This window comes from Urocampus carinirostris, chromosome 3 (assembly GCF_059441175.1).
Source record: "Urocampus carinirostris isolate Australia breed hairy pipefish chromosome 3, RoL_Ucar_1.0, whole genome shotgun sequence".
In the NCBI taxonomy this organism is placed as follows: Eukaryota; Metazoa; Chordata; class Actinopteri; order Syngnathiformes; family Syngnathidae; genus Urocampus; species Urocampus carinirostris.
Genome location: NC_142351.1, coordinates 47,637,824 through 47,663,275, shown reverse-complemented (window position 1 = coordinate 47,663,275; position 25,452 = coordinate 47,637,824). Strand labels below are relative to the sequence as shown.

Here is a 25,452-nt window from a genome sequence, read left to right as displayed (position 1 = left end):
TCACAGAACGTGCTGCTAAAAAACACATTTTAGCCACCAGTGCGTGTAAATAAATTATGGGCAGGAAAACATAGTAAAGGCTTTTGCCAACGACAAACTGCGAAACGCAAAACAACACGTGACCTCGAGCAGCTCTGATGATTCTGCCCAATTTTTGTCGTGCTTTGATTCTTTCATTGGCAGTTGGGCACCGATGTGAAAATGTTATGAGGATAAGACAGGTCGGTGTTGCCTTTGCGTCTTCTTCCCGAGCCTCCACATTTCTTTGGAGCTTTCATGGACAAGGTGGTTTATCCCCAGCGTGTGAAAGAGTGACAGGTGGCAGGTCAAGACTCGGGGACAGAGAAAGGGGACGAAAGGACGGAGGGATTGTTGGCGGGGATTGAGAGGCACATAAGAGCAGACTGGAAGGAATGCGAAAACACGTAAGATGGTTGTATTGATGCATTGGGCTCTTGTCACACAATTTCCGTTTCCTCTTCAACGTTTAATGGTTTACACTCTAATACTGATAAGTCTCATATCAGTTTGTATAATTGTTGGCATTATCTCAACGTAAGCCACAGAAATACAGACATCCCATCAAGTGTTGCCATGTTGCCACAGATTGATTTGTTCTGGTCAGTTTTACTACAGCCTGCTTTTCTTGCTTAAAGCTAGACAAACGTATTCGAGACAAATTTGAGGTTTCGCTGTGTAATTTTTCAAAATCTGTGAAAGTTTGACTTTGGGGATCATGGGACCATTGGTTGTTAGATGCTTTAGTAAGAATCCTCTGTGTGTCAACCCAAAACTGAAGGAAGTTATGTGTTAAGTCAGGTAACCCAAGAAAGACGATTATCAAAGATAACTGTGTTGAGATCTTGACCCAATACTATGAGAACAGCTTCTTTGAATTTTAGCTGCGCAGTCGCAGGTTTTCCCCCGAAGAACCTTAAGTTGTTCTGGCTCTCAGCTACACATGAGATTTGACCCAACGTAAGCTTTGTAGTTGCCATGGTGACTCGTCGAATCAGGCAAACATTTACATAAAGGCATATTCTATTCTATTCTATTCTATTCTATTCTATTCTATTCTATTCTATTCTATTCTATTCTATTCTATTCTATTCTATTCTATTAGAGGGTCAGTGAGCCAGATGATGCTACACTGACTTGAGTGAAATGACTCAAATCCACGGTCCTGAAACCGAAAATGTATTGTGTTTTGTATCTCTAGATGTCAAGGTTATTTTTTTGTATAGCCCTTAATTACAAAAAGTTTCAGTACGATAGGGGGCAATCCCGTTTGCAAGGCCATTATGCAGTAATGTTTTTGTTGTCAGGACTACTCTTCATTTATTTAAAACATGAAATTAATTTAAAATAACTTTCCTGATGAAAAGTCTTTTTTATACATTTTTCAATATAGAAATATTCAATTAAGTTTGACTTGATGCACAATCCCTACAAATGAATAACAGATTCCCCACTTTAATCCATTTTTTTGTTACATTTCAGGTAAAAGACTAACCCGTTCAAAGGTTTTACTATACAGTATATATTGGTCATCAATAATTAGAATAGAATGTCTTGGTTTGTTAAAATGCCAAATAAAAACCTCTTAAAAAGGGCTAGATTTTCCAAAATTCTGTGAGAGGAAAGATAAGTTGCAAACATAATAATAATCATAATCATTTCCCATAATTCATTGGGTGTTGGTTTTATGAGTCCAATGAGCATCAGGGTAATTCTAATGCTTTGTTGCACGTGTCACTCCCTAATAGTCCTGGCAGGCGGCCTACAGAGCACCTCACAATCGAACCATTCCATGGTCATTACCAGCCAACATACTTTGCAGCCACAATGGCTAACACACAACACACAAGGAACCTGCTAATCACTCTGACTGGATGGGAAACAGGAAAGCAAAGCTGTGTTTGCTGTCACAAGAAAATGAAAAGGCCATTATGTGTCTCCTATGTGGAGTCCGAATGCAAGCGGGACTCTTACCTGGTCTCCAGTGAGGTGGCAGGCGGTGAGGTTCTGCTCCTCAAACGAAGGAGCGCAGCGGACATACTTGAGCCAGCTGTTGCCGGGGGCGTCCGGGCCCGTGTCCAAAGCAAACTTGATGCTGCCCATGTCGTCCACCACCTGTTTAGGGGCAACAGGTCCCGTTTTAGAAATGTAGAAATTGACCATAGACCATAGACTATTTTGAGTTGCACAAACAATCAAAGATCACTCAGTAACCACGTTGATAAAAGATGACATAATTGACATCCATGAGTTTTATGTCAATCATATCATGAATGCGAGCCTGGTGACTATCGAAAGGTTCCATGAGAGGAAGGAGTGGAATAATTTGACGCAAGGAATTCCCGTTACACGATAAAAACTAACACATGATGAATGTAGAATGTAAAATTGTCTTTAATGCTACTCAATATTGTGGTGTTGGAACATTGAGGGGTCGTTCATTTGACACATTCTAATCTTAATTCTGTATTTTTTGTCCGTGTCCTAGGGAATTAAATAGTAAACCTGAAAATCAACGTTTTTCAAGAAGAAAATAAGCATCACTTCAACATCATATGCAGAAATATGTTGTCTCTTTGAATGGGGAAAATGTAGTGCACATAAAAAAACAAGATCAAAAAGGACTGACACAAGCTTTTTGACTCAACTATTTTTCCCAATCCACAAACAGGTACGTTTGAATACTATTGGTTTATTCATGTATTTCCCAATTAGTACTTACATTTAACTGAAGAAAACTTGGTATGGATTTTTTTTAATTCACTTAAAACAGTTTTTTTCAGTGAGAAAAGAAGTCAAGTTAAGTCATATGTATTTGGATGACTCCCAATCACAAAGAGTCTCGAAGGGCTGTACAGACTATTATTACACAATCCCCTGATCTAATGCCTACATTAGGGAAAGAAACAATTTAAAAACCTCAACTTGAGGAAAATTAGGAAACATTGAAAAGGGATCGCACGAATAGAGAAGGAAAAAAAAACATTAAACATTTGGTAAACAAAAAAAAGAAACAATTTAGATGAAAAAGGGCTCAACACCACCTAAGAGATTTGTCCTTAAACCAAAATGTTTTAAAAAAAAATCTTCCTGTGTTAAGCAACCACCAATTTGTCAATTCATTCATCTATTCATTTATTTTGTGTCAGGAGAGAATTTGCCGTACGCAAGTTTGTTTTGCTATTTTCTTTCAAATTAAAGCATTTTCCCCCCTTTTTAAAAAATAACAAAACAACAACTTTCGGGAGTGTTTATGTGCAAAAAAGACCTATACTGTTGTTTCAAAGGAGTCCAAAGAATAGACAAGTCATTTTTAAGGTTCCCAAATTTAAGGGTTTGATTTGCCCCCACAGTCCCCAATCCTGTCTAGTATGGACATGTTTGAGTCGTTATCTTGGAACTACAACAAAAATGAAGGACCATACGGTCGTTATTTTCCATTTAGAAATGACAATTGATGTACTTTCCGCAAAACAAGGCGCAACAGTTTCATACCGGACTATACGGCTCATGAAATTGAGACTACAATAATAGTTTTATGTACAGTAATCAAGTATAGCATTTTTATACACTTACGGTAAATATTAATGCAATGATTGCTCAATAAATGCCACTGAACAATATAGCAAATCATTGTATGCAATAGGAATTGAACCTGATTAATAGCAGTAAGAGCGCTCATATTTGATTGAATAACCTGTCGAAAAATACATTTCCTCTTGTCTCACTATTTTCACTCACAGTGCCAGAAACACTCATTAGCCTAGTGAATTCTGATAGGTTAAGCAGCCTCTCCATTCCCTTATCTGTGCGTCAATAAACTCTTGGTTGAATATTTATGTGTATTTATAAGAGCTTGTCTAGTGTTTTGTTAAAAGATTTTTTGTTTTTGTTGGTAAAGAAATTCAGAGACTGTACCATGGAAAACCAATGTTTCTGGCACTGTGAGTAAATAAAGTGTCATCATGAGATAAGCCCTGTTAAGTCATCATCAGTACCAGTGGTGGTCTAGTGGTAAAGTGTTAGTGCTCTCACTGCCACTGCTCAGGTTTGATTCCCATTGGATTCAATAGTTTGGAAATAGGCAAACAATGTCAATCAATTGATCAGTCATTGCAAGGCAATTGCTCAAATACGACAGTGTGTCGTAAAACCTTGCATGGTAATGCATACCTATAATTACTGTATGCATTTCCAATTGTGCCCACCGTATAATGCGGTATATAAGGCTGATTTTCAAATTTCTGTCTGTATTGAGGTTTTTGTGTGTGCCTTATCGTCCTGAAAATATAGTAATTCTGAATTGATTTTTAAGATAAAAATCCAAGACAGCTTTGTCATCTGTAGATTAGCCAACAAAAATGAAAAGGTAAAAACAAACAAGCCATTGACTTTTCTAAACTTCCCAAGCTCATCCGAGGCCTAACGCTGTAATTTCAACCCCCCTTGTGGCATGTAATCTCATGCCTGTGTATCCTCCTGAGAAAAGCGGCCTGACACAGAGCAACGGGGCTAATTACGACTCCCAAACAGATTGGCCTTGAGATGGCCTCGACTCGAGTGAGCGTGACGCATCAGATGGCGCTGCAAAGAAAAGCACGCAGGTGGAACCGAGAAGAACCAACAAGCAACTTTTCAGATGCCTGGACTCTGACAACCGGCCTCATTTTCCGGAGCAATGTTATTTTTCTTTTCCAGCTCGTAACGTGTGAAGGCTGGTGTTCTTGCCGTGAGGGTAAAGGGATGCAGGTGTCGGTTTGGAGGGTAAATATGTAAAGTGTCTGGTCAGAGGTGTGAAGGAACTGGTCCAGATATACACAATTGGATCTGTGTGAGGGGGTTGTTCTCAGGGGGGCAGTTTAGTACATTTAGTGAAGTAGAACTTCACATACAGTCAAGCAAAAAGGAAGTTAATTACACCAGGCCCGAGTACAGTCGATTGAATGCAGTTTTACACCTAGACAAACTCACCACGCTATACAAACTTAACAATGCTCTCTAGTGAACGGAGAGAGAGCATCTGGTTTGCATGGCGGATATTTGTTGGGGTGTGAGAAGGTAAGCAGTCCTGCAGAACGTTTGACATGCTTACAAACAGAGCAATCATGCTGCCGTTCGTACACACTCGAGGCTTGTGGCCCTCAGAATAAAATGTCCTCACGCACTCGAGGGTCTGATGGTGGGCTTAATAAACAGCATTTCACCGGTGCATGTGTGTGTGTTATGTTGAGGAGGCCTCCCAACACCCTGTCTGCAGGTGCGAGTCTGATTTATAAGGCTTCAAATGAAGTGCAACAGAGTGGGATAACCAGAACATGCCTTGAACTGATTGTTTATTTACCTTTACTGTTTCCCCACCCCATTTACAGATATTTTAACCCACATCTACATGAAAATAAAACTACAGTGGAAACTGGGGTTGCATAAAAAAAAAATACATTTGAATTAAAATAACATATCATAGAACATATATTAACATTACGACATCCGGTTTCACCCCTAAAGTTTATTTTATCAAACAATTAATGAAGGCCACTTCACATGTTTTTTTTCAAAAACAAAACAGTTACTGTATGCAACATAATTTAACAACAGTTCAAACAATCATACGCAATTTAGGATAAAACGGGACCATAAACAAAAAATCAAATAATCACAATACTTACAGACGATTATTGTCCAAAGCAAAAACAAAAGCGGATTTGCAATAAATGTCTGAAAGTTGGCAACTAAGCTGCCGTCAAAGTTCTGCTGTTCTCTTTTGTGTCAGGACCAGGACAGGTAGCAGAACCCACTTGCGTAACGTTACTCACAGTGTATTGGGGAAAAGAGAAAGGAGTGCACAGTCGATCCGGAGATCGTTGGTCGCGGGGAGTAGATTGCTCGAAATGCGGAAGTGGTCAAAATCAAACAGAACGAAACGGGAGCAAAAACAAAGGCAAAAACTGAGATTCTCAGGGCTAGACATGTCAAAAACAGAGTTTTACAGACGCTCCGACCCAGGGCGACTCACAGGACAGCGTTTAAGTAGTGACAGGGAGCAATCGGTCAACAAATTTCAGCTGGTGTCCATGGGCGGGGCCAATTGGGCGCCCTGGCAACCGTGACAGAAGCTGGCACTACACGGTGGGGGCCAATTGGGCGCCATGGCAACCGTGACATTTGGTTTCCTTTTAGCAACAAACAATATTTTAACCACAGGAGAGCATTCAAAGACTTTTCTTTATGTTTCTCAAAGGTAGAACAGTTATTCTATGCCAGACATGTCCGAATTCTGGTATGATCAAATTTTCACTTGCCCGTGGCCTTTGTCATGAAATCATTAATAACCAGTAATAAAATGAGTGAATAAATTGTTGGATGATATATATATATATATATATATATATATATATATATATATATATATATATATATATATATATATATATATATATATATATATATATATATATATATATATATATATATATATATATATATATATATATATATATATATATATATACACACATCTATTATTTGCACCGCTTATTCTCAGTAGGGTCGCGGGGGTGCTGGAGCCCATCCCAGCTATCATCAGGCAATGGGCAGGGGACACCCTGAACTGGTTGCCAGCCAGACGCAGGGCACACGGAGAGGTAGACAACTCACTCGCTCATTCACACCTAGGGACAATTTGGACCGGCCAATTAACCTGACTTGCATGTTTTTGGAATGTAGGAGGAAACCGGAGTGCCCCGAGGAAACCCACGCAAGCACGTAGTAAAGAATGCCAGGCTAAATAGTCAGCCCTCACGCATTTTTAGCATACCAAATCTGGCCCGCTTTCTGAAAAGATAGGACACCCCTGCTCTATGTAGAATTACTTGATTGTAACTATGCATTTCCAACTGGCACACGTTCAAATGTTTTATGTGCCGCTTATAGTCCTGAAAATAGGTTACTCAGTGTAATGGTACTATTTCTGTATTATTATGACCTTTGCTAATAAGCTTTGTGAAGAGTAAATGTTTAGAATACAATCGTTGAAAAATGAAATTCAATGCTTTTTCAATAGTGGGTATTTTTCCATATCACCGAGCTACAAAAACTGTTGTTATAGTCATTGTATAGTGAGATTTGGCCATTGCAACCTCTTTAATCAAGTGGGCAACGTTGCCAAAGATTTCAATATCTTTTTCCCCAAAGTCTATTGACTTATACTCAGCTGCTTGCAATCTGGTTACAGTGTACTAGAATTTGATTGGAAAGCAATATAGGGCAACTACCAGAACCTGCAAAGTGTCCTTTGAGAGGTAAATGTGAAAAGAGAAGCGTCTCGAAGTGGACAGGATGCAGAGTTAACTCCACAGGAAGCTCTGATAAGAGAGCGACACTCCTCCGGCTCTTCGCCTCACAAAGGGGAACCTTTGACAGGCGGCAAGGCTTTAATGGATGTCTCGACATGCCCTCTCCTCCCGTCAGCTCCGTCTGACGGATGTGAGAGGCTTGCGAGGGGCCAAATTACAAGAGAAAAGTCGCTTGGAAGGCCAGACGCCAGTTACAAGGTGCACCTTATTTTCGCTTTTCGACTGAGGTCACAAAATGAAAACGCTCCTCGGCGCCGATAGGTGCAAAAAGAAGCACTTGGCTGTATTATGGAGTGTTCAAAGTCAATCTGCATTCACTACAGACATCTTGTTTTTATTTAAACGTTAGACAGGTATAGATTTGATTTCTTCACTGTGTTACCTACAATTTTGCATCATGGCAAGTGAAAAATTACAAAGCAGTCTTACGAGTAAAGACGCTTCTTCTACTTGCTCTGGAATTTCCCCTTCTTCACTCTCTTGTGCTTTAACTTTGGATTTGCTTTAATTCTTTTAAAAAGTATAGAAAGAAATCTTCGAAACAATCGAATATACATCGTGATTCAAACAATGTGATCATTTCTAAATAGACTATATAGCAGAGCCATCAACAATATAAGCGTTTCTTTTAACTCCAGCCACCACCTCTTGACCTGTTTTTTCTAGCAAGCACTACAGGTCCCTTAACAAGCACACAAAACTGTGATAATATATATCTTGTGATTCATTTGCACTATTGTTATAATGCCCTATTTTTTTCAATTCTCTATTATTATAACTTGGGCCAGAATTAGGCACTACATAGCGAATATTTTTTTATGATCTTGTCTTTTTCTCTTTTATTTCTCTTCAAATACTATTACATGTTTACCCTGGAGTGACGTGTCGAATTTTGTTGCATACAATTTATACCACGTTGATAGCAAAGACAATAAAGACTATTCTATTCTATTCTATTCTATTCTATTCTATTCTATAAAACGACTGTTAAAATGACGTAAGAAATGATCATTCTTTCTTAAAATCCAGACTCAATAATCACCTCTTCAGACCTACCGATCCATAATAATCTGCCACAAATGGTCCCCTAACCCCAGTACTTTGTTTTTATTTTTGTATTTATTGCCTGTTAGTTTTGTATTTCTTTTTTAAATTGCGTACAGTGATTTTGGGTTTCCTGAAAGGCACTTTGTTATAAAATGTATTTTATTATTAATATGATTAATATGATAAATATCCTAAATGTTATAAATATTATTTATATTCAATATTTTCAATATATATATATTCTAAAAAATAATATTTATAAAATATATATATATATATTCTAAATATTTTTGATGTTTTATGAAATCATTGATAGAAGAAGTGTCCAAAATAAATAACATGCCTCCAAAAAGCCTTTGGCCTAAACCTGTCATCCCTTTTGTGATGAGGGATTCCACATGATGAAAAAAAAAAAACAAGAACAGAAATACAAATTCATTATTCTTACCCCGGCAAAATATCAGCTGTTTTTTGCATTTGGACCGTTTTAATGTCAATCAAGAAAAATAATATACAGTACATACAGTCTGATATATTACCAAAGGATACAGTCAAATCCTCCCGAGTTAGGAGACTCCACAAAATGGGACATTTCCACTTAAAGGCAACAGGGGGCGCCGTTTATCGCCAGATAAAAAGACTAGCCATGCACCAGTATTCACCCCCTTTTCTCCACTTGATTATGTAGTTGTTAAAATGTAACAAACGAGTAGAAATGCAAGAATCTTGCAAACATGTGCCTGCGCAATACACATGAACATACGCTTCACTTCGGCCCCGGTGGAAGTGGAGCAGTGACAGTAGAAGATTGAGTGGCTGGATTGTTCTGCAGAGCCGGTTGTTAGAGGTGTTGCAAATTAAGGTGTGGGACGACTAACAAGGAATAAAGAAGTGTGTGTGAAATCGTGTATCCTTTCTGGAAATGCGTCTCGTTTCACTTTGGAGGCCCCTTTGCGCAAAAACTAATAAAGGGGTTGACAGTGTGCAGATCTCCACTTATACTCTAGGCCCCATACATACCTGTCAACCTCAGCCAATTGTTTCCTCTATTAATGATTGCAATTTGCCTTATTACAGCAGAATTAACCTACAAAAACAAGGGGGCACCTATTTACTCACAGGTATAGATATGTCGAATACTGCAACAACATTAACAAACTATGATGACGTCTGCTACCAGTTACGAAGACGAGGGCGGACACTGACGGTTATTTTACTATCCGGACGAATATTTGTTTCGATTAATCGATGAATGGGATTCGAACAAAAATATATCTTTTATGTCCTGCTCTACTCTGTTGGACACAAAAACAACGGAGAATCCTATAATATACAACAATAAAACAATCCAAGTTTCTATCTATCTATCTATCTATCTATCTATCTATCTATCTATCTATCTATCTATCTATCTATCTATCTATCTATCTATCTATCTATCTATCTATCTATCTATCTATCTATCTATCTATCTATCTCTCTCTCTCTCTCTCTCTCTCTCTCTCTCTCTCTCTCTCTCTCTCTCTCTCTCTCTCTCTCTCTCTCTCTCTCTCTCTCTCTCTCTCTCTCTCTCTCTCTCTCTCTCTCTCTCTCTCTCTCTCTCTCTCTCTCTCTCTCTCTCTCTCTCTCTCTATCTATCTATCTATCCATCTATCTTTCTAACAATAAACAAAAATGCATGCAAATATATGCGATACACCCACAAAAATGTGAGATACTTTTCTTATAAAGTGCAAAACAGAAAAAGGAAACATCCGAGGAGAATCCAAGTACTTTGTTGGATGGATAACTCTTTGACTTGCACTTCAGTGTCTGAAAACTGTTCTATAAATACATTTGGAACTCCATCCAGATGACTCCACCCATCAAAATAAGGTATTGAAGCGCCCTAGGCCGGACCGACGTGCTGCAACCGAGGAAATTCAGTGCATACTCTTATTTGCATTGAATTAACGTGCTGAGTACAGCGTAAAACACAATGAATCGATGATGAAATTGGCTTTGAATATTTGATTTTAATCCATCTGCGTTCTTGCAGCCCTAACCGAGATGATCCCGATGAGAGAAAAATGGTCGCGACAAGATCTGATTAAGCAAAAAAATGAATATCAAAAAACGAATATTTCAATTTTTTCACAAACAAAATTAGTTATACGGCATAGACAATCGAATAATGATTAAAAGGAAAAACAACTTGACAGGTATGAAATTCTCTGAAAAATTGATTCAGGCCTGTTGAGATGACCCTAGCATTGGAGTATGCAAACTACGGCCTGCGGGCCACATGCGTTTTTTTTGTAAGGATTATTTATCCGGCACCCCAAACGAAAACGTTAGAAATGTAACGACAATAAGTATTTATTGTAAAATCATGTATTACAAACGAAAATGTGTAGGTCTGGTGTCAGTCTTGTTCCCATAAGTTTATTAAAAAAAACAAAAACAAAGCATCTGAGTTAGCCTCATTGTACTTAGAGGTTTTTAATTCATATTATCAAATCATGTTTATTTGAATAGACCTTAATCACAAAGAGTCTGAAAGGGCTGCACAGGCCACAGATTATTGCAAACCACAGACTATTATTACACCATCCCCTGATCTAAAACCTATAAAAAGGCAAGGAAAAAGTAAAAAACCTCAACATGAGGAAGATGAAGAAACCCTGAGAAGGGACCGCACATGAGGTAATCCCCCTTCCACGATGACCAGGCTGCAGTGGATGTTGCAATAACAGCAGTTATTGTCAACATAAATGATAGGTTATTCATATGCTATGGAATAGAAGTGTGTTTTAGGCTTAGATTTAAACATTAAATGGACATAATTCATTAATTTTCTATTAACTCTGACCTGGTCGAAACCAATATGATTCAATATTTTTTTTTCAAGAGAAAAAAGAAATACAGCATGCACTTGCGAATGCGCATGTTTGTTTATTGGAGAAAAAATATTGTTGATATTGTTCTGCAAAGGCGCATCTTCATGTTTTTGTCATTAAAAAAAATATTCGCCGTGCAAAAAATGCAAAAAAGAAAGCCCAGAATATAGGGATCCGTCTTTCGTAAGGGATACATGATCTTTTCCCTCCTGACCTGCTGAGGTATCGGATTTGAGACCGTATCCGTAGATACCAAAAGAACCTATCATCCAAATGCCAAATGCTTTAACCCAACACAGCCCGTGACTCAAAACATGTCCCCACCCCCTGCCCGGGCACTTCACTACATCGAGACTGTTAACAAATGCAAATTGGGCTTTTTAATTAAAAAAAATATTATTTTCACTACTCGAGCTGATAACAATGCCTGTGTAAGCCAACATCTGTTGACAGCTAAAGAGGAATTTGGTTGTAAATCTACGCACAATTATATAGATATACCGAAAGGGACAGTATTGCATGTGTGTAAGTGTTTTCTTTTATGTGTACATTTTTTTGTAATGTACAATACATGTGAGAGTGAATGAATGCATGCAAGTGTGATCCATTCTATCTGGGCCTGGTAGCCAGAGTGACATCATTAAAAAACCAGGAGGCCAGAGCCCGGGGCCTTGTAAAAGCCATCTGGTCTGGGTACGTGTGTGAGTGTGTGCGTGTGTGTGTGTGTGTTCTAGGTTTGTGAAAATATTGCCTGTGTCAAAATGTTGCTTGGCTCATTAATGACCCTGCTTACCTCTCTTAAATTAGCACTCACAGTTCTGCAGCTATCATTTGTGGTGTGTGAATGCATACATGTGCACGAGACGCTCACAACATTGGTATTTTTTTTTAAAGGTACAGTGTATAATATTGGAACACTGGGTGTCTCTATATGGTGTTGTGCCAACAAAAACGAGCGCAAAAAAGCACACGAAAGAAAATTAACTACAGAAGCTCAAAGTGACCAAAACAAAACATTGTTTTCCTTTTTGCTTGGCCTTTTTGGCAATGAAAGAAATAAAGAAAAGTAAAAAGGAAAGAAAAGAAAAATGAAAGAAGAAAAGAGAAAAAAACATATTAACAAACTAAAATAAAAAACAAAGAAAGAAAAGAAAAACAACAAAGAAGAATAAAAGAAAAGAGGAAAAAAAGAGAAATAATAAATAAAACAAGAACAAGAAGTAGAATGAACATTATGAATTCCCGTATTATCATTATAATTTTTTTTTCTAGAGTGCCACATCTAATCTCATTTTTAACAATGTTCTCTAAGTTGTTATCAATGACAATAAAGACAATTTTAATTCTTGCACAGGGTTTGAGGGGTGCTTAAAATCCTTGAATTTCAATGTCGTGTTTTCAAAGTTTGAAAAGTGCTTGAATCTTGGGTGTAGTAAATGATTGAAATTGTTGCCATGTTTCCCCTGCCGTCTGACTAGATAGACCACGCATTAAAGGAAAATAAATAAATCAAGTCTGCTTAAAAATGACACCAGCCCGCCTGCTCTGGTGGTTTTGCTTTGCCATTGTAGTTCTTCTTCCCTCATTACTAACGGCAACGGGAATTAGTTCATGGCATTGTCATGGAAAGAGACCAAGATGCTGGTACTGGAAAAATTGGAAAATTGGCTTAAAAAGTGCTTCAAGAATTTGGCCATGTAAAAGGTGCAACACGTCAACCAATATTTGGCATCACTTTTTTAATGAAGCTTTTCAAATTAAGATTTATCATTACTAAAATACAAAAAGGCAACATAAAGTCTTTCAGTTTTCCAATGTATTATTAGATTGTTGTCAGGAACGCTACGAAAATAACGTTATTTTAACACAAAATCAATTTCCAGTTTGTAATCGATGTTTTGATTTTGAGTCCAATTATTGAAGGGACATTGTGTATTTTTAGCACCTCCTAGTTTAAAAAAAAACATAATTTATTTAAAAGACAATATTAATTTGAATCACAGGCCCAAAATATATAAACTATCAAATATATGTGCATTTTTTGATACTCGTAGGTTGAAAAGATTGTATTCATTCAACATAATGTGAGGATCACCTACAGTGAGCTGACCTATTCGTCAGCCATTTTGTTGTGAACCCCTAGAAAAAAAAACATTTTTTTATTCTTCCTTTTTTTCTCTTTTTCTTCCGATTTCTTTCATTTTTCCTCTTTTGACACTTTCTTTTTTTTCCATTTATCATTTTTCCTTTATTATTTTTAGCCTCAGTATTTTCTTCTTTTGTCCTAGTTTGCTTCTTTTGTTTCTCTTTTCCTTTTATTATCCTCTTCTCTTTTTCCTTTCTTTTTTGATTTTTTTTTTCTCTTTCATATTTTCTCTCTTTTCTTTTTTTATCCTCTTCCCTCACCTTTTTCGTTTTCCCTTTTTTCTTTTCTGTTTTCCCCATTTCTTTCATTTTCAATTGTTTTTTTTCTTCCATTTTTTGTTTTTTCCTTTCTCTTGTTTTCTTTGCTTCATACACAAAAGGTGCAAAAAAACAGGATGGAGAATTAGTGCATATCAATCACTTTGGGTCTCTGTAGTTTATTTTTTCCTCGTGTTTTTTGTGCTCGGTTTTTGTTCCTTTACATAATACAGCGTTATCTAGTGGTCAAATATTACACACCGTCTCTTTAGGGATTCTAAAGCATTGCAGGGAAGTTGAATTTTACCATCGCTTTTCCAGTAGCGAGAGATGAGGCCCCCGACTTTTGAAATCCACATAGAACTAGAGCGCTAATAATAAAAGCAAAACTTAACTCATTAAATTAGCAAGCGTGCTAAATCAGGCTGGCTCATTGCCATGTTGGAGTAACTTGAAACAGGAAGTCTGCACGCTGTGAAAAGGGACAGACAGTGAGTTTGCAGGCCGAAGCCTCATTAATGCAGCAGCCGCCCGTTATTTACAACCTCGTATTAAAAGCCCGTGTGCGAAATGAGCGCGTGTGCGTCGGCTCGTGTGTACGTCGACAGAAATCTTTGGCGTGCAGGTGACACTTTCAAAGTAAATGCATGGCTTTTACTGGCGGGAGGAGTTTTTACGGGCTGGCCTTTATTATATGTATTTATGGCAATTAGCGAGGAGATATATTGGCTCATTACGGCCAAGCAGGTGCTGGTTAAACGGGGAGGTATAGGGTCATACCTTACGGGTGCCCCACACAACTTTTTTCTACCTAAATCTATTTATTCTTTGAACACATTGCAAAACAAGACGATGCATGATTGGGCGTGATCGCCGGCAGACCTGGTCGACAAGTTTCGATATTTTTCGTAAGCAAAATACACAACTGCCTGTTTATTGCCGGGTGAGAACACACAGTGAGCAAACAGCTGTTTATTGGGTGACAGGTAGTGATGTTTGACGATGCAGCGGAGTTTGTTTACATGTACACCTGTGTACACATACTGCATATGAGTTGTAACCTAAAAATTGTATCTGCTAACCGCTATTACTATACACTACCATTTATGATTTGATTTGGAATCACAAGACTGCAGAGGCTCAGAGCTACAACCAGCAGGCTCAGGGACAGCTTCTTCCGTCAGGCTGTCAGGACTATGAACTCTTTCCCTATTCTATCCCCTCTGACGCCTCTGCCTTCTGTCAAATCAATGCAAGACTGCTCTATTTAAATCCCAGCTTTACTTTTCACATTTTTCTAAACCTTATATAATTTCAAATTTTTTATATGCAAACATTTTCCTTTATTATATTGCTGTGATTTGTTATTTTTCTTGTGTCTTATTTATTGCAGGTCTAGTCATTTCATCTGTGCTGTATGTTTTGCATATAACATATTAGACAATATGATTGAAAATTTGATTTCCTCATATTTTTCTTAATTTGAGATCAATTTAGTCCATTATCAGTTGTTTTACAATTGTTTGATATGCATTTATGTTTTTTTACATTAAAAGCTTGGAACAAACTCATTAAATTACAAATTTAATTAAATGAAAGAAATTATCATTCACTTCATGTAAATATAAATAAAATTATGTTCTCATTTGTCTTAATTTTTATTTTTTTAATCATTAATTTTATTTTAATTTTAATCATTTGTCTGTATTCTTTTGGCTTTATTATTGTATTGTTCTCAGCTCAGGGATGCTGCTGGAAATGTGAATTTCCCTTAGGGGATGAATAAAGTATCTATCTATCTATCTATCTATCTATCTATCTATCTATCTATTAAGGTATGAAAAGTCAATATCTGACTTTTCCTAAAATGATAAAAATACTTGATAACTGGGTATTTGTAGCCTTGTATTTATTTACATAAATGAATACAATTCCATTTCATTTTTTACTATTTTGAATGAATGCAGTTTATTTATGTAGAGCCCCAAAATCCGCTATAATGCACTGCTGTATTCTACAGCTGTTTGTGTCAAAGAGTTTATTGTTTTGTCTTCCTTTTGATACTTAATAATTAAGTATTGATTGAAAAAACAAAAACGTTTGTTAAACTTTTACCATTAATTACATTGCTAAAAAAATACTCAATTATCAAACAATGTAGTCAATTTTAAGGATAATTTCTATTATTTGACTAAAATTCAACCAGATTTTTGGGCAGAAAATGGATTTCATAGTTGGCATTGAATTTGACAGGTTCATTTAAAAAAATGGATTGAACGCAGTCTTACACTTAAAACAACTCACCATGTTATACAAAGTCAAGTGGGAGTCACGAAAACAACATGCATAACGCCTTTATTGCCGTACTGGTTTGGAATAAATAAAAAATACAAAATACAAGTTTTCCCAGTGCTTGGGCAATAACAGTCTTACTACCTCTGATCAAATTACCAGGCCGGGGCTACTAAAGCTGAAAGTATATCGTTAACTAGCTGCCAGAAGGAGCATTTGCTTTGCATTTGTTTTCAAAATAATTACTTTTGATAATAATAAACTAAAGACTCTCTTCTTTTTTATGACATACTCATAAATGTATGGCAGTCTGGAATAAATCATGTTTGACACGCCTGGGCTAGACTAATGGTGTTTTTGACACATATGTTATGATACAGGAGGCCTTCAAAACCAATTCTGAAGGCCTTCGGGCAGATTTCTGAGCCTGGCAGAAAGTAACGGGACAAATGTGATTGGTTAAATGCTTAAATATGAAAGCACACACCTGGAAGCATTGCAACCAGAGGGAAAGCAATTAAAATAAGCTGACAGACAATTTGGAATTATTTAGTAAGATATGTTTAGGTCGGCAGACAAGGCCACAAAAAAAGCAAAAAAAAAACAAAACAATTCTCATGTAGGTACTGGGACGTGAGCAAAAGTAGTAGACGAACGCCAAGAATAATGTGAAATAATAATGAGCGGCGGAAGCCTGCATTCAACAGTAACACAACTTGACCTGCACTTCATCCACTGACATCGGAAGCCAAACACAAAATAGGGGACAATTGCTGGAACTGGTCAAACAAAAATAGGGAAATGGTGCCGGCCTGGCATGTAACGCTATCAATTATCTATTAACACCCAAATAAAAGAATACTTCCTTTAATAACATTTTCTTTCATTCAATGTACAACGAAGAGCAGAGAGTGAAAAAGGGAAAGGTTTTCTGGAATTTCTTCCTACCCATCGAGATATCGGTTTGTGCCTTTGACAGTAGGGAATACTTTTGACTCTTATTTGACTCTTTCACTGCTTCAAAATACTGTTTTCTGCCATACCTTTGAAGCCTGGCGTGTTCTTCTGTGGTAGCTTTCTAGCATTGTATTTGTTGACGTGGTGTATGGATGCATGCTAACCCTCATTTTATATCACCAATAAAAGTTCTCTCTTACAATAATTCTAAGTTTCAGTGTCGCTGTTTTCACGTGATTATGAAGAAAACAAAATTGCCCGTGTCAGATCAGACCACGGGAGGACGTCTCGACATGGTGGGACGTTCCGGCAGAACAACGGGAGTCGTAAAATGTTTGACGGATCGATCCAAAACAGGCGAGTCGTTTGCAATACGGTTCGGCTTTTTGCGAACGTTTGAATGTCGGTTGCTGTTCAACATCAAACCAGAATTGCTTTTAACTAGCTCAAGGATCTCGTTGCTTGTATTACTGAAACGGAGACTGACAGAAAACAGTCATCGTCTTGTAATGTCGTTTGGGCACAGATGAAACAAACTCTGGAGAGTGCACAAGGTTGGGCAAATCGAACTGGGTATCGATATCTTTGATACTAATGTAAGTCTTCAGAAAGAGCTGTATCGTCCACTTCACACCAAATTCTGCCTTATGGTATTGGCATCTAAATCGTTCATATTTTGAGTGAAAAACTAAAAGATAAAAGGGTTCATTTGCGTCGTCACAAAACTCTCTTTTTTTTTAATGAATTCTTAAAGGGACATTGTGTATAATTTAGTGCTCGCTAGTAAAATTATCCATTATAAACAATATTAATTTGAATAATAGGAGAAAAATACAAAACTTCATATGCTTATAAAAAGGAATTTCTTTAAACTTCTTCAAAGACACTTGTGTGCTATTTTCATTTTGCCTTAAACAGTGCGTCTGTGACTTTTATTGGTTAAATACAACCGGAAGGGGTTTCCTTAATGTTCTCTGGTTGATTAACGGCAGTCAGCAAATACAGCTAAAGTGGCTGCTTTGAGAGTGGCGCTTGGCTTTGGCAACATCCAGTGGACATTTAAAACTGCAAGTCATTGTGTGATTTGATACAGCTCATTTTTCTCTTGCGCTTCTTTCAGGATTGTTTGGGTGGAGTTTTGCTTATTTTGCAACACACAATTTTGACTTGTTGCAGACCATTTACATCTACATTTACATTTTAAAAGTTATCCAGAAAACTTGCTACACATAAAGAAAAAATAAACACATGCTTACAAACCACGCTGTGACTGTAATCTTAAAAATGGTACCAAAGAAAATCGTCAAGACTGTTAACTCCCTCAACGTCTCACATTACCTGTTAAGAGAAGCAAGCGTTTCACTTTGCACACAAGTAGAGACTGGACCCAATTGGTTCCGCCTCTGCCCGGTAGCATTAACTGCAGGCGAGGAGACATGTTTACAGACGCTTGTCTCTCCTTCAACTAAATATCTGGAAATTCTCATGCGCCGCAATTGACTCCATCTCCTGTTTTGCCCGTCAGTTGGTTCGCTTGTACCTGAACCTGACAGAAAGCAGCACAGAGGGCCTAATGGAGCTTTTCTCATTCTCAAGCGCTGGTGAGAAGGAAATGGAGCGTTTCACTGTTTTGTAAACTATTGTTTCATTTCAACACTTCTTCACGCGCCCTTTCTCCACTCTGTTATTGCTACGACTCCTGGACCGCGTTCAAGTGTGAATACAATAGAGCTATTGAGAGCCCGGTGAGCTCGCACCTCACAGCACCATTTTGGTGACGCTTTTCGCCGCCGCATGCTGTAGTGTGAAATGACTTCCTGCCCTGATGGGCTTCGTTTTTTTCTGAGCTTTGTTTTTGACGGGGAGATTAAACACACCCCAGTGTCCCATCCTTTTATCTTAATTGTGACCCCGAGTCGGACTCCGGAGGGCCCCAATGTGCAGGTAATGGATCCTTCTTGATGACCTGCCCGCTGAGGCCCTCACAGCCAGCCTTTAATTAAGAACGCTCATCTCTTCTTGCCTAAGTGATGGGGGAGGAAATGGGCTGCAAGTATCAGAATGTGTGTGTAGGACAACCTTTAAGCCATGTGGTTTCTGTTAGAACCACTATTAAGAGTGTGACAGTGGGTTGGCTGATGACTATCAATCCAGCCTTTTATGGATGACAGGATATATAAGGGTATGCCGCACAGACAAGTTAGAAGCTAATAGAGTGAATGCCTCTTTTGAAGGCCGATCATATGTGTCAAATGTACTACTGGCATCCGTACTTGTATTGCTCTGAAATAATTTCTGTTAAACATCAATAAGATAGGGCAGCACGGCCGCACATTGGTTAGCGTGTGTGCGACACAGTTCTGAGGTCATGAGATCGAACCCTCTGTGTGGAGTTTGCATGTTCTACCCGTGCTTGCGTGGATTTCATCCGGGTACTCCGGTTTCCTCCCACATTTTAAAAACATGTATGTCAGGTTAATTGGCCGGTCCAAATTGTCCTTAGGCGTGAATGAGCAAGTGAGTTCTCTGTATCTGTGTGTCCTGCGACTGGCTGGCAATCAGTTCAAGGTGTCCCCTGCCCACTGCCCGAAGATAGCTGGGATGGGCCCCAGCACCCTTGCGACCCTACTGAGGATAAGCGGTGCAGATAATTGATGGATGGATCAATAAGATAAACACATTTGATATCTGTACTTCAGAAGGTGATCAGCACAGCACATAAAATTGTGGACTGCACCCTCTACTGCTTGATGAACTGTCCAGAGCTTGCTGTGTCAAAAGAGTTTAGATAATTGTGAAGGACAATTTCTAGCCCAGACATCACTTGTTTGAAGTGTTGCCCTCAGGTAGATAATTTAGAACAAATCAAGTCAAGTAATATATTCAAAAACAGTTTCAACCCCGAGGCAATTATCTCACTCAATGCTGCAACATGAAATACTGGTAGAATGAACAATAATGATTCAGTTATTTCTTAATAATTTTCTTTCATTCAATTATTTTTATACTATTACCCTTATTTAAGATATAAAACGATGTTAATGTGTTTTATCTTGTGAATGTTCTTGCACCATTGGAATGGCACGTTTTAATTTCACTGTTTGTTTCACATATTAGAATAACATTAAATCTTGTTCTATATCTATTCGTTATAAAATTGACTTGGGCTTAATGGAATCTAGTTTTGGAAAACACTTCCTGTGCTTGTTCACACTCATGTTCATGGACAGTTCCCCCAGAAAAATATAGCACATGTATCATGCTGTCTAGTGTGCTGCAGGAAATTGGCCAATTTATCTTTGCAAAAAAGAACACCATTGTTCGGTGTCTTTCTTTTGTTCCGTCAATCAGGCGAGTAACTGTAACATATCAGTTAGTGGCAGCAGATTATTATTATTTTTCCTTTTTATACACCATAATTATCAGCTCCTGAAGTGGCACATGGAATATATATTTAATAACTTCTTTTATTTCAAGAAGTCGTTTAAGGTTGCGTTTCATAAATAATAAAATACAATAAATGAAGTACAAATCTTGCACATCATTTTGCTGGTTTTACTTATTTTCTCATTAGACCAAAAAACAAGAAAATGGTCCGTTGGCAGATAGGACCTGCTCATTTTAGAAATGATTTTTTTGTTATTTTTTTAGAAAAAGTAAATAAAAAGTTATTGACTAAAGTGAATAACCTGTATTACCATTGTGATTATTAAACAAAATACTGTCTATTTAGGCCACATGATCATTTAAGCAAAAGAAAGAGAAAACATGAAACTGGTGCAAGGAATATTAAACATTTTCATTGGACAGTGTGCCCTGAGATTTTGAATGAAAAAAAGTGTGCCTTGTCTCAAAAAAACTTGGGAAACACTGCTCAAGACAAGTCACACATCATTTATCCATCCATTATCTGCACCGCTTATCCTCAGTAGGGTCGCGTGGGTACTTGAGCCCATCCCAGCTATCTTCGGGCAGTGGGCAGTGGACACCTTGAACTGGTTGCCAGACAGTTGCAGGGCACACAAAGACAGACAATTCACTCGCTCATTTATACCTAGTGACAACTTGGAACAGCCAATTAACCTGAAATGCATGTTTTTGGAATGAGGGAGGAAATCAAGTGCCCGGAGAAAGCACAGGGAGAACATGCAAACTTCGCACAGGAAGGCTCATAGCTGGATTTGAACCAATGACCTCAGAACTGTGCCGCACATGCGTTCTCCACTGTGCTGCCATGCAGCCACATCCTGTTTAATTATTATTATTATATACAAAAAGAACAAAAGATGGTACAAAAACCAGCACAATCTAACAGATAGTAAGGATGCAGAACAAATGTTTAACCTGGGTTGGTTTACTGGCAAACAGTATTACTGATTGAAATTGGGTTCCACTCACTGCAACAAAAAGCCAGGAATTACTTCGCAAGTAATAGTCACATCAGGTGGCCAGATAATGATAACAGTAATAACTGTAGTGCTACCATTAATACTAATACTACTACTACTAATAATAATAATGAACATAATACTGATATCATACCTGTCAACCTGTACGTTTTTGCCGTACAAAGTACGTTTATTATGCATTTTAAGAAGTGTACGACGTACAAGGACATCTGTATGGAAAAACGCAAATTTGTCAATGATGGGTACCATCCAGCATACACCGACTATCACAAAACGGCAAATCAATCAAGTCCAACAAGTTCGCTGCGGTAGCCTCTATCTCTGTATCGTTTTTTTCGTTCCAAACGAAGCGAGCGGTTTGATGCTACTGTGTGCATGCCTCTGTCGCCTGGAGACTTCCCATGATGCATCATTCCGTGGTAGTTGTGTGAAAGGGAGTCTGTCTATTTTTAGAGAACCGACTTTTTCGGCTCAACTCATTAAAGGGGGCCCGCTCTCAAACGGCTCACTTGCTTTGATGCATTATACTACGAATTATTATGTTGTATAAAGAAGTTAAGAGAAAAAGGAAGTATAAAAGGAGAATTTTTTAAAAAAGACAGGTTTGTGGTTATCCCTTTAATAAGTATATTACAAACAATAATTTAATGCAGAAAAATAATTAATAATTTGAATAAGAAAATTCTACTTAATTATATTTGCATGTATTTTTTCCTTCTACAGTGAACGTCCAAGCCAGACATGGGACCAAGTCACACATGTGCAAGTCTCAAGTAAGTCTCAAGTCTTCACCTTCAAGTCCCAAGTAAGTCCCAAGTATTTTTTTCTTGGGCAAGTCAAGTCACAAGTCAAGTCCCGAGTCTTAGATTGCCAAGTCCAAGTCAAGTCACAAGTCATAAAAACAGCGACTCGAGTCGACTCGAGTCCAAGTCACTAAGTCTCAAGTCCCCATGTCTGGTCCAAGCTACTTTATTTTTGAACTTCTTTTTATAATAAACCTCATTCATGTCCAGCAACTCAGAATCTCATGAAAAAATAAATGTTAATTCACAATATATATGATATAACGAAGCACATGTACGATATAACATGTTAAACTACATAAATAAACACGTTTGAAAAAAATATGGTGTAAGATTATTATGTATTTTATAAGGGAAAATACAACATTTTGTAAGGGCATGGAGCCGTGGAGGTTGTCAGGTATGCTGATATTCACACTTATAACACTAATATGGTTAGTTTAACAGGTCCCAAGTGAATATTTTCTTTTCAAGTCCCTCACACAAAAGAATAACTCAATCGGTCATTCATTAATAGATAATCTACAGCCATGAGCAAACACTAAAGACGGTTTGCGATGTGGAAAAAATGCATGGATGGGTGCGGCGAGAGGACAAAGAGAGATAAATGAAGAGGAGGAGCAGCTGTTGACACCAGCCTTCTCTTCTGTGTCATACAAGAGATAACTGGGTTGCCAGTGTTTACACACACCACGAGTAACATCATCAATCACAGCCATATTGGTCCGCTCCCTCCTTGTCTCTTTTCCTGTGTCGCACACGAACACAAAATGAAGGGGGATTACCGAGGGGTGACAGCATATTTCCTTATTATTGCTCCAAGCATGTCAGATGACATCCTATTCTTCACGGCTGATCTCTTTCTGACGCATCTGCACACGAGAAGTGCCTGCCGCCCCATTATAAATTGAGTCAATAGAAAAGACTGCAGACCTAACCAGCACTGGTTTTGCTGTTCACGGCTCACTGCTCAATGATCTTTTAATTTTTTTTTTTTTTTTTTACTACTCCGCCATAGAAAATGGGTTCGTTTGAGCAAAATCTAACCTTTTGAAGCACAGTTCAGAGAACACAAGCGTCTGTGAAAAATGTGTATTTCTTGCAAGCCAGATGTTACCTTTATTGATTTCTTAGAGATCTAATAATGTCAAAACACTGTCCATATCTATGTCACGATCTTGTCTTTTTGACACGATTTGAGGGACTTCCCATTTGGTTAGGTCAGGGCTGTGCAAATGTTCGGTTAGGCACCAATTGTTCCAGGAATAGTGTAAAAAAAGTCCATTGCAGGGTGCGGAGCAGTAACTCCAAATGTTTTCTGACTTTGTTACGTGTATTAAATAGCTGGTCAAACATAATTTTCTTGATTTTACTTCTTAGAAACCATCTCCAACTCGCAAGATTCATATATAATTTAATTGCACTACAACCAAAACTTTTTTCTTGACAACAGTATGTTCTTCATGTGCTATACTCAAGTTTATATTTGCACAAACAAGTGGAGAATGGTAGATATGTGTCAAGTAAGTCAAGTGATTACAACCAACTTTGGTGTAGTCTTACGAAAGCAGTTCTTCCTGATCATTTTGAATGCAGTGTGACTGTTTTGGGTGGTCTCACGTGAAAGGAAGCAGGAACTGAGACAGGGGTGCTCAAAATAAGGATGGCATTTTAAAACAAAACCAGGAATAAAGTAACACACACGTGGTCCCACCACTACAAATGCCCCCCGCCCCAAAAAAATCAAACCCGGAAAGATCCAAAACAGAAACCAAGACTGAAATTCATCAAACATGGAACAAGGTAACTAACAAACAAAAAAGTGGTCAAAAAGCCACAAACAAAATATCCAAACTAGAAACATGAAAAAAAACACAAACAAACCTGGCGTCGCAGTGGAAATGCAATGAACATAGTAACAAACATGTGCGCAATAAACTACACTCAAAACGTCCAAACCAGAAATAGGAAACAAAAAACAAATCTTATGTAGCAATCACAGTGTGGATGAATATTACCGACCAAGTGTGCCGTCCAAGATGTCTTCACTAAGGATCTGGATAATAGGGGGACAGGTGTGTGCCGATTGGACACACCAGTGCCCAGTCCCAAACCCAGTTGGAGCCCTCTAGTGGAAGTAATTAAACCAGACCCTAACAGTGAAAAGCCTTGTCCAGTGACGTGGGGTGAGGTTTGTGTATGGTGAGGACCAGTCAGATTTACAAATAAATCACCCTACTATTTATCTTATTGATCTTTTGATTGTCAGAGAAAGAAAAAAAGCATAGAAAACACTTTTTTGTTATAACCTATAAATTAAGTCCATACACTGCTCCTTTTGAAGAAAAGCAGCAATAGGGAGGTCATAATTTAGCAACCGGAATGTTTCGAAAAGTTTTGCCGTGGACCGGAAAAGAGAGTTGATTTTACAAAAGCCACAATTTGTCCCAAGTGTTCATTCATTATAATTGCGGCAGTGGCCTCCTCGCTCGGATGTGACTATGCTGTCTTTGAGAAGTTACTTCTTGGCTTAGTAAGAAAAAAAGCAACAATCTTTGAGTGGTTTTACACTCCCGGTGCTCACATTAGAATCGAAGGAATAATTTGACTCACTACTGATGGAGACGGAACGCAATCAGCAATAATTGACCAATCTACATCAGGATCAAACACTACAAAAAGTTCATGTGGTGAAGCTGATGGATACAGTGAGGACAAGAACTGACGCGATGGCGTTTTTCTGAGAGTTTTGCTCAAAGGGAACCATTGCTTCTAGATTAGAAATGGATGAAAAGAAAGTACCGATCTGTTTCTCTGACGATGATCGAGTTACAGATTGAACGACGCCTTTGGTTATTTTAGTCTGTTTCTTTTCCCCCCGCAAACTTTCTTTGATTGAACGAACACTCAATAAAATCCAAGTTTAGACTTGGGAAATAAATCAAAGCAAATCACTGCGCCTGATCAATAGCACTGTGTATAAAGTCTACTAGTTATTAGCGACATTTTTAACTTTTTTTTTTAAAATTGCTATCTTATCATTTTCCTTTGTGACTATATTTTTATAATTCCCTGTAATTAAAATTGTCAACAGCAGTGCCAAATGATGACGATCATTCATGGCAAGAGTATAGAGTTCTTAATGTGGACTTATGGGATTGTTAGTTGTGCTAATTACCGTACAGTGTACAATGAATCTTTTAAGCCCTAAGAGGCGTATTCACAATGACCTCCCTGTGTGCTGCAGCTCAGTGGTCCTGAGGGTTATTTAGAAGGTAAACATGTTGATTGC

General features: G+C 37.9%; 1 protein-coding gene across 4 annotated transcripts in view; it reads right to left on the bottom strand.

Annotated features, from left to right (window-relative positions):
* The window catches only part of prdm16 (PR domain containing 16), a 269,776-nt gene that overhangs the window by 30,238 nt on the left and 214,086 nt on the right, over window positions 1-25,452 (bottom strand). For all 4 annotated transcript variants that reach the window (XM_088332122.1, XM_088332125.1, XM_088332124.1 and 1 more), the window contains exon 4: window positions 1,993-2,133. In XM_088332122.1, the coding sequence (XP_088188248.1) occupies window positions 1,993-2,133 (141 nt within the window). The remainder of the gene's footprint in view (window positions 1-1,992; window positions 2,134-25,452) is intronic.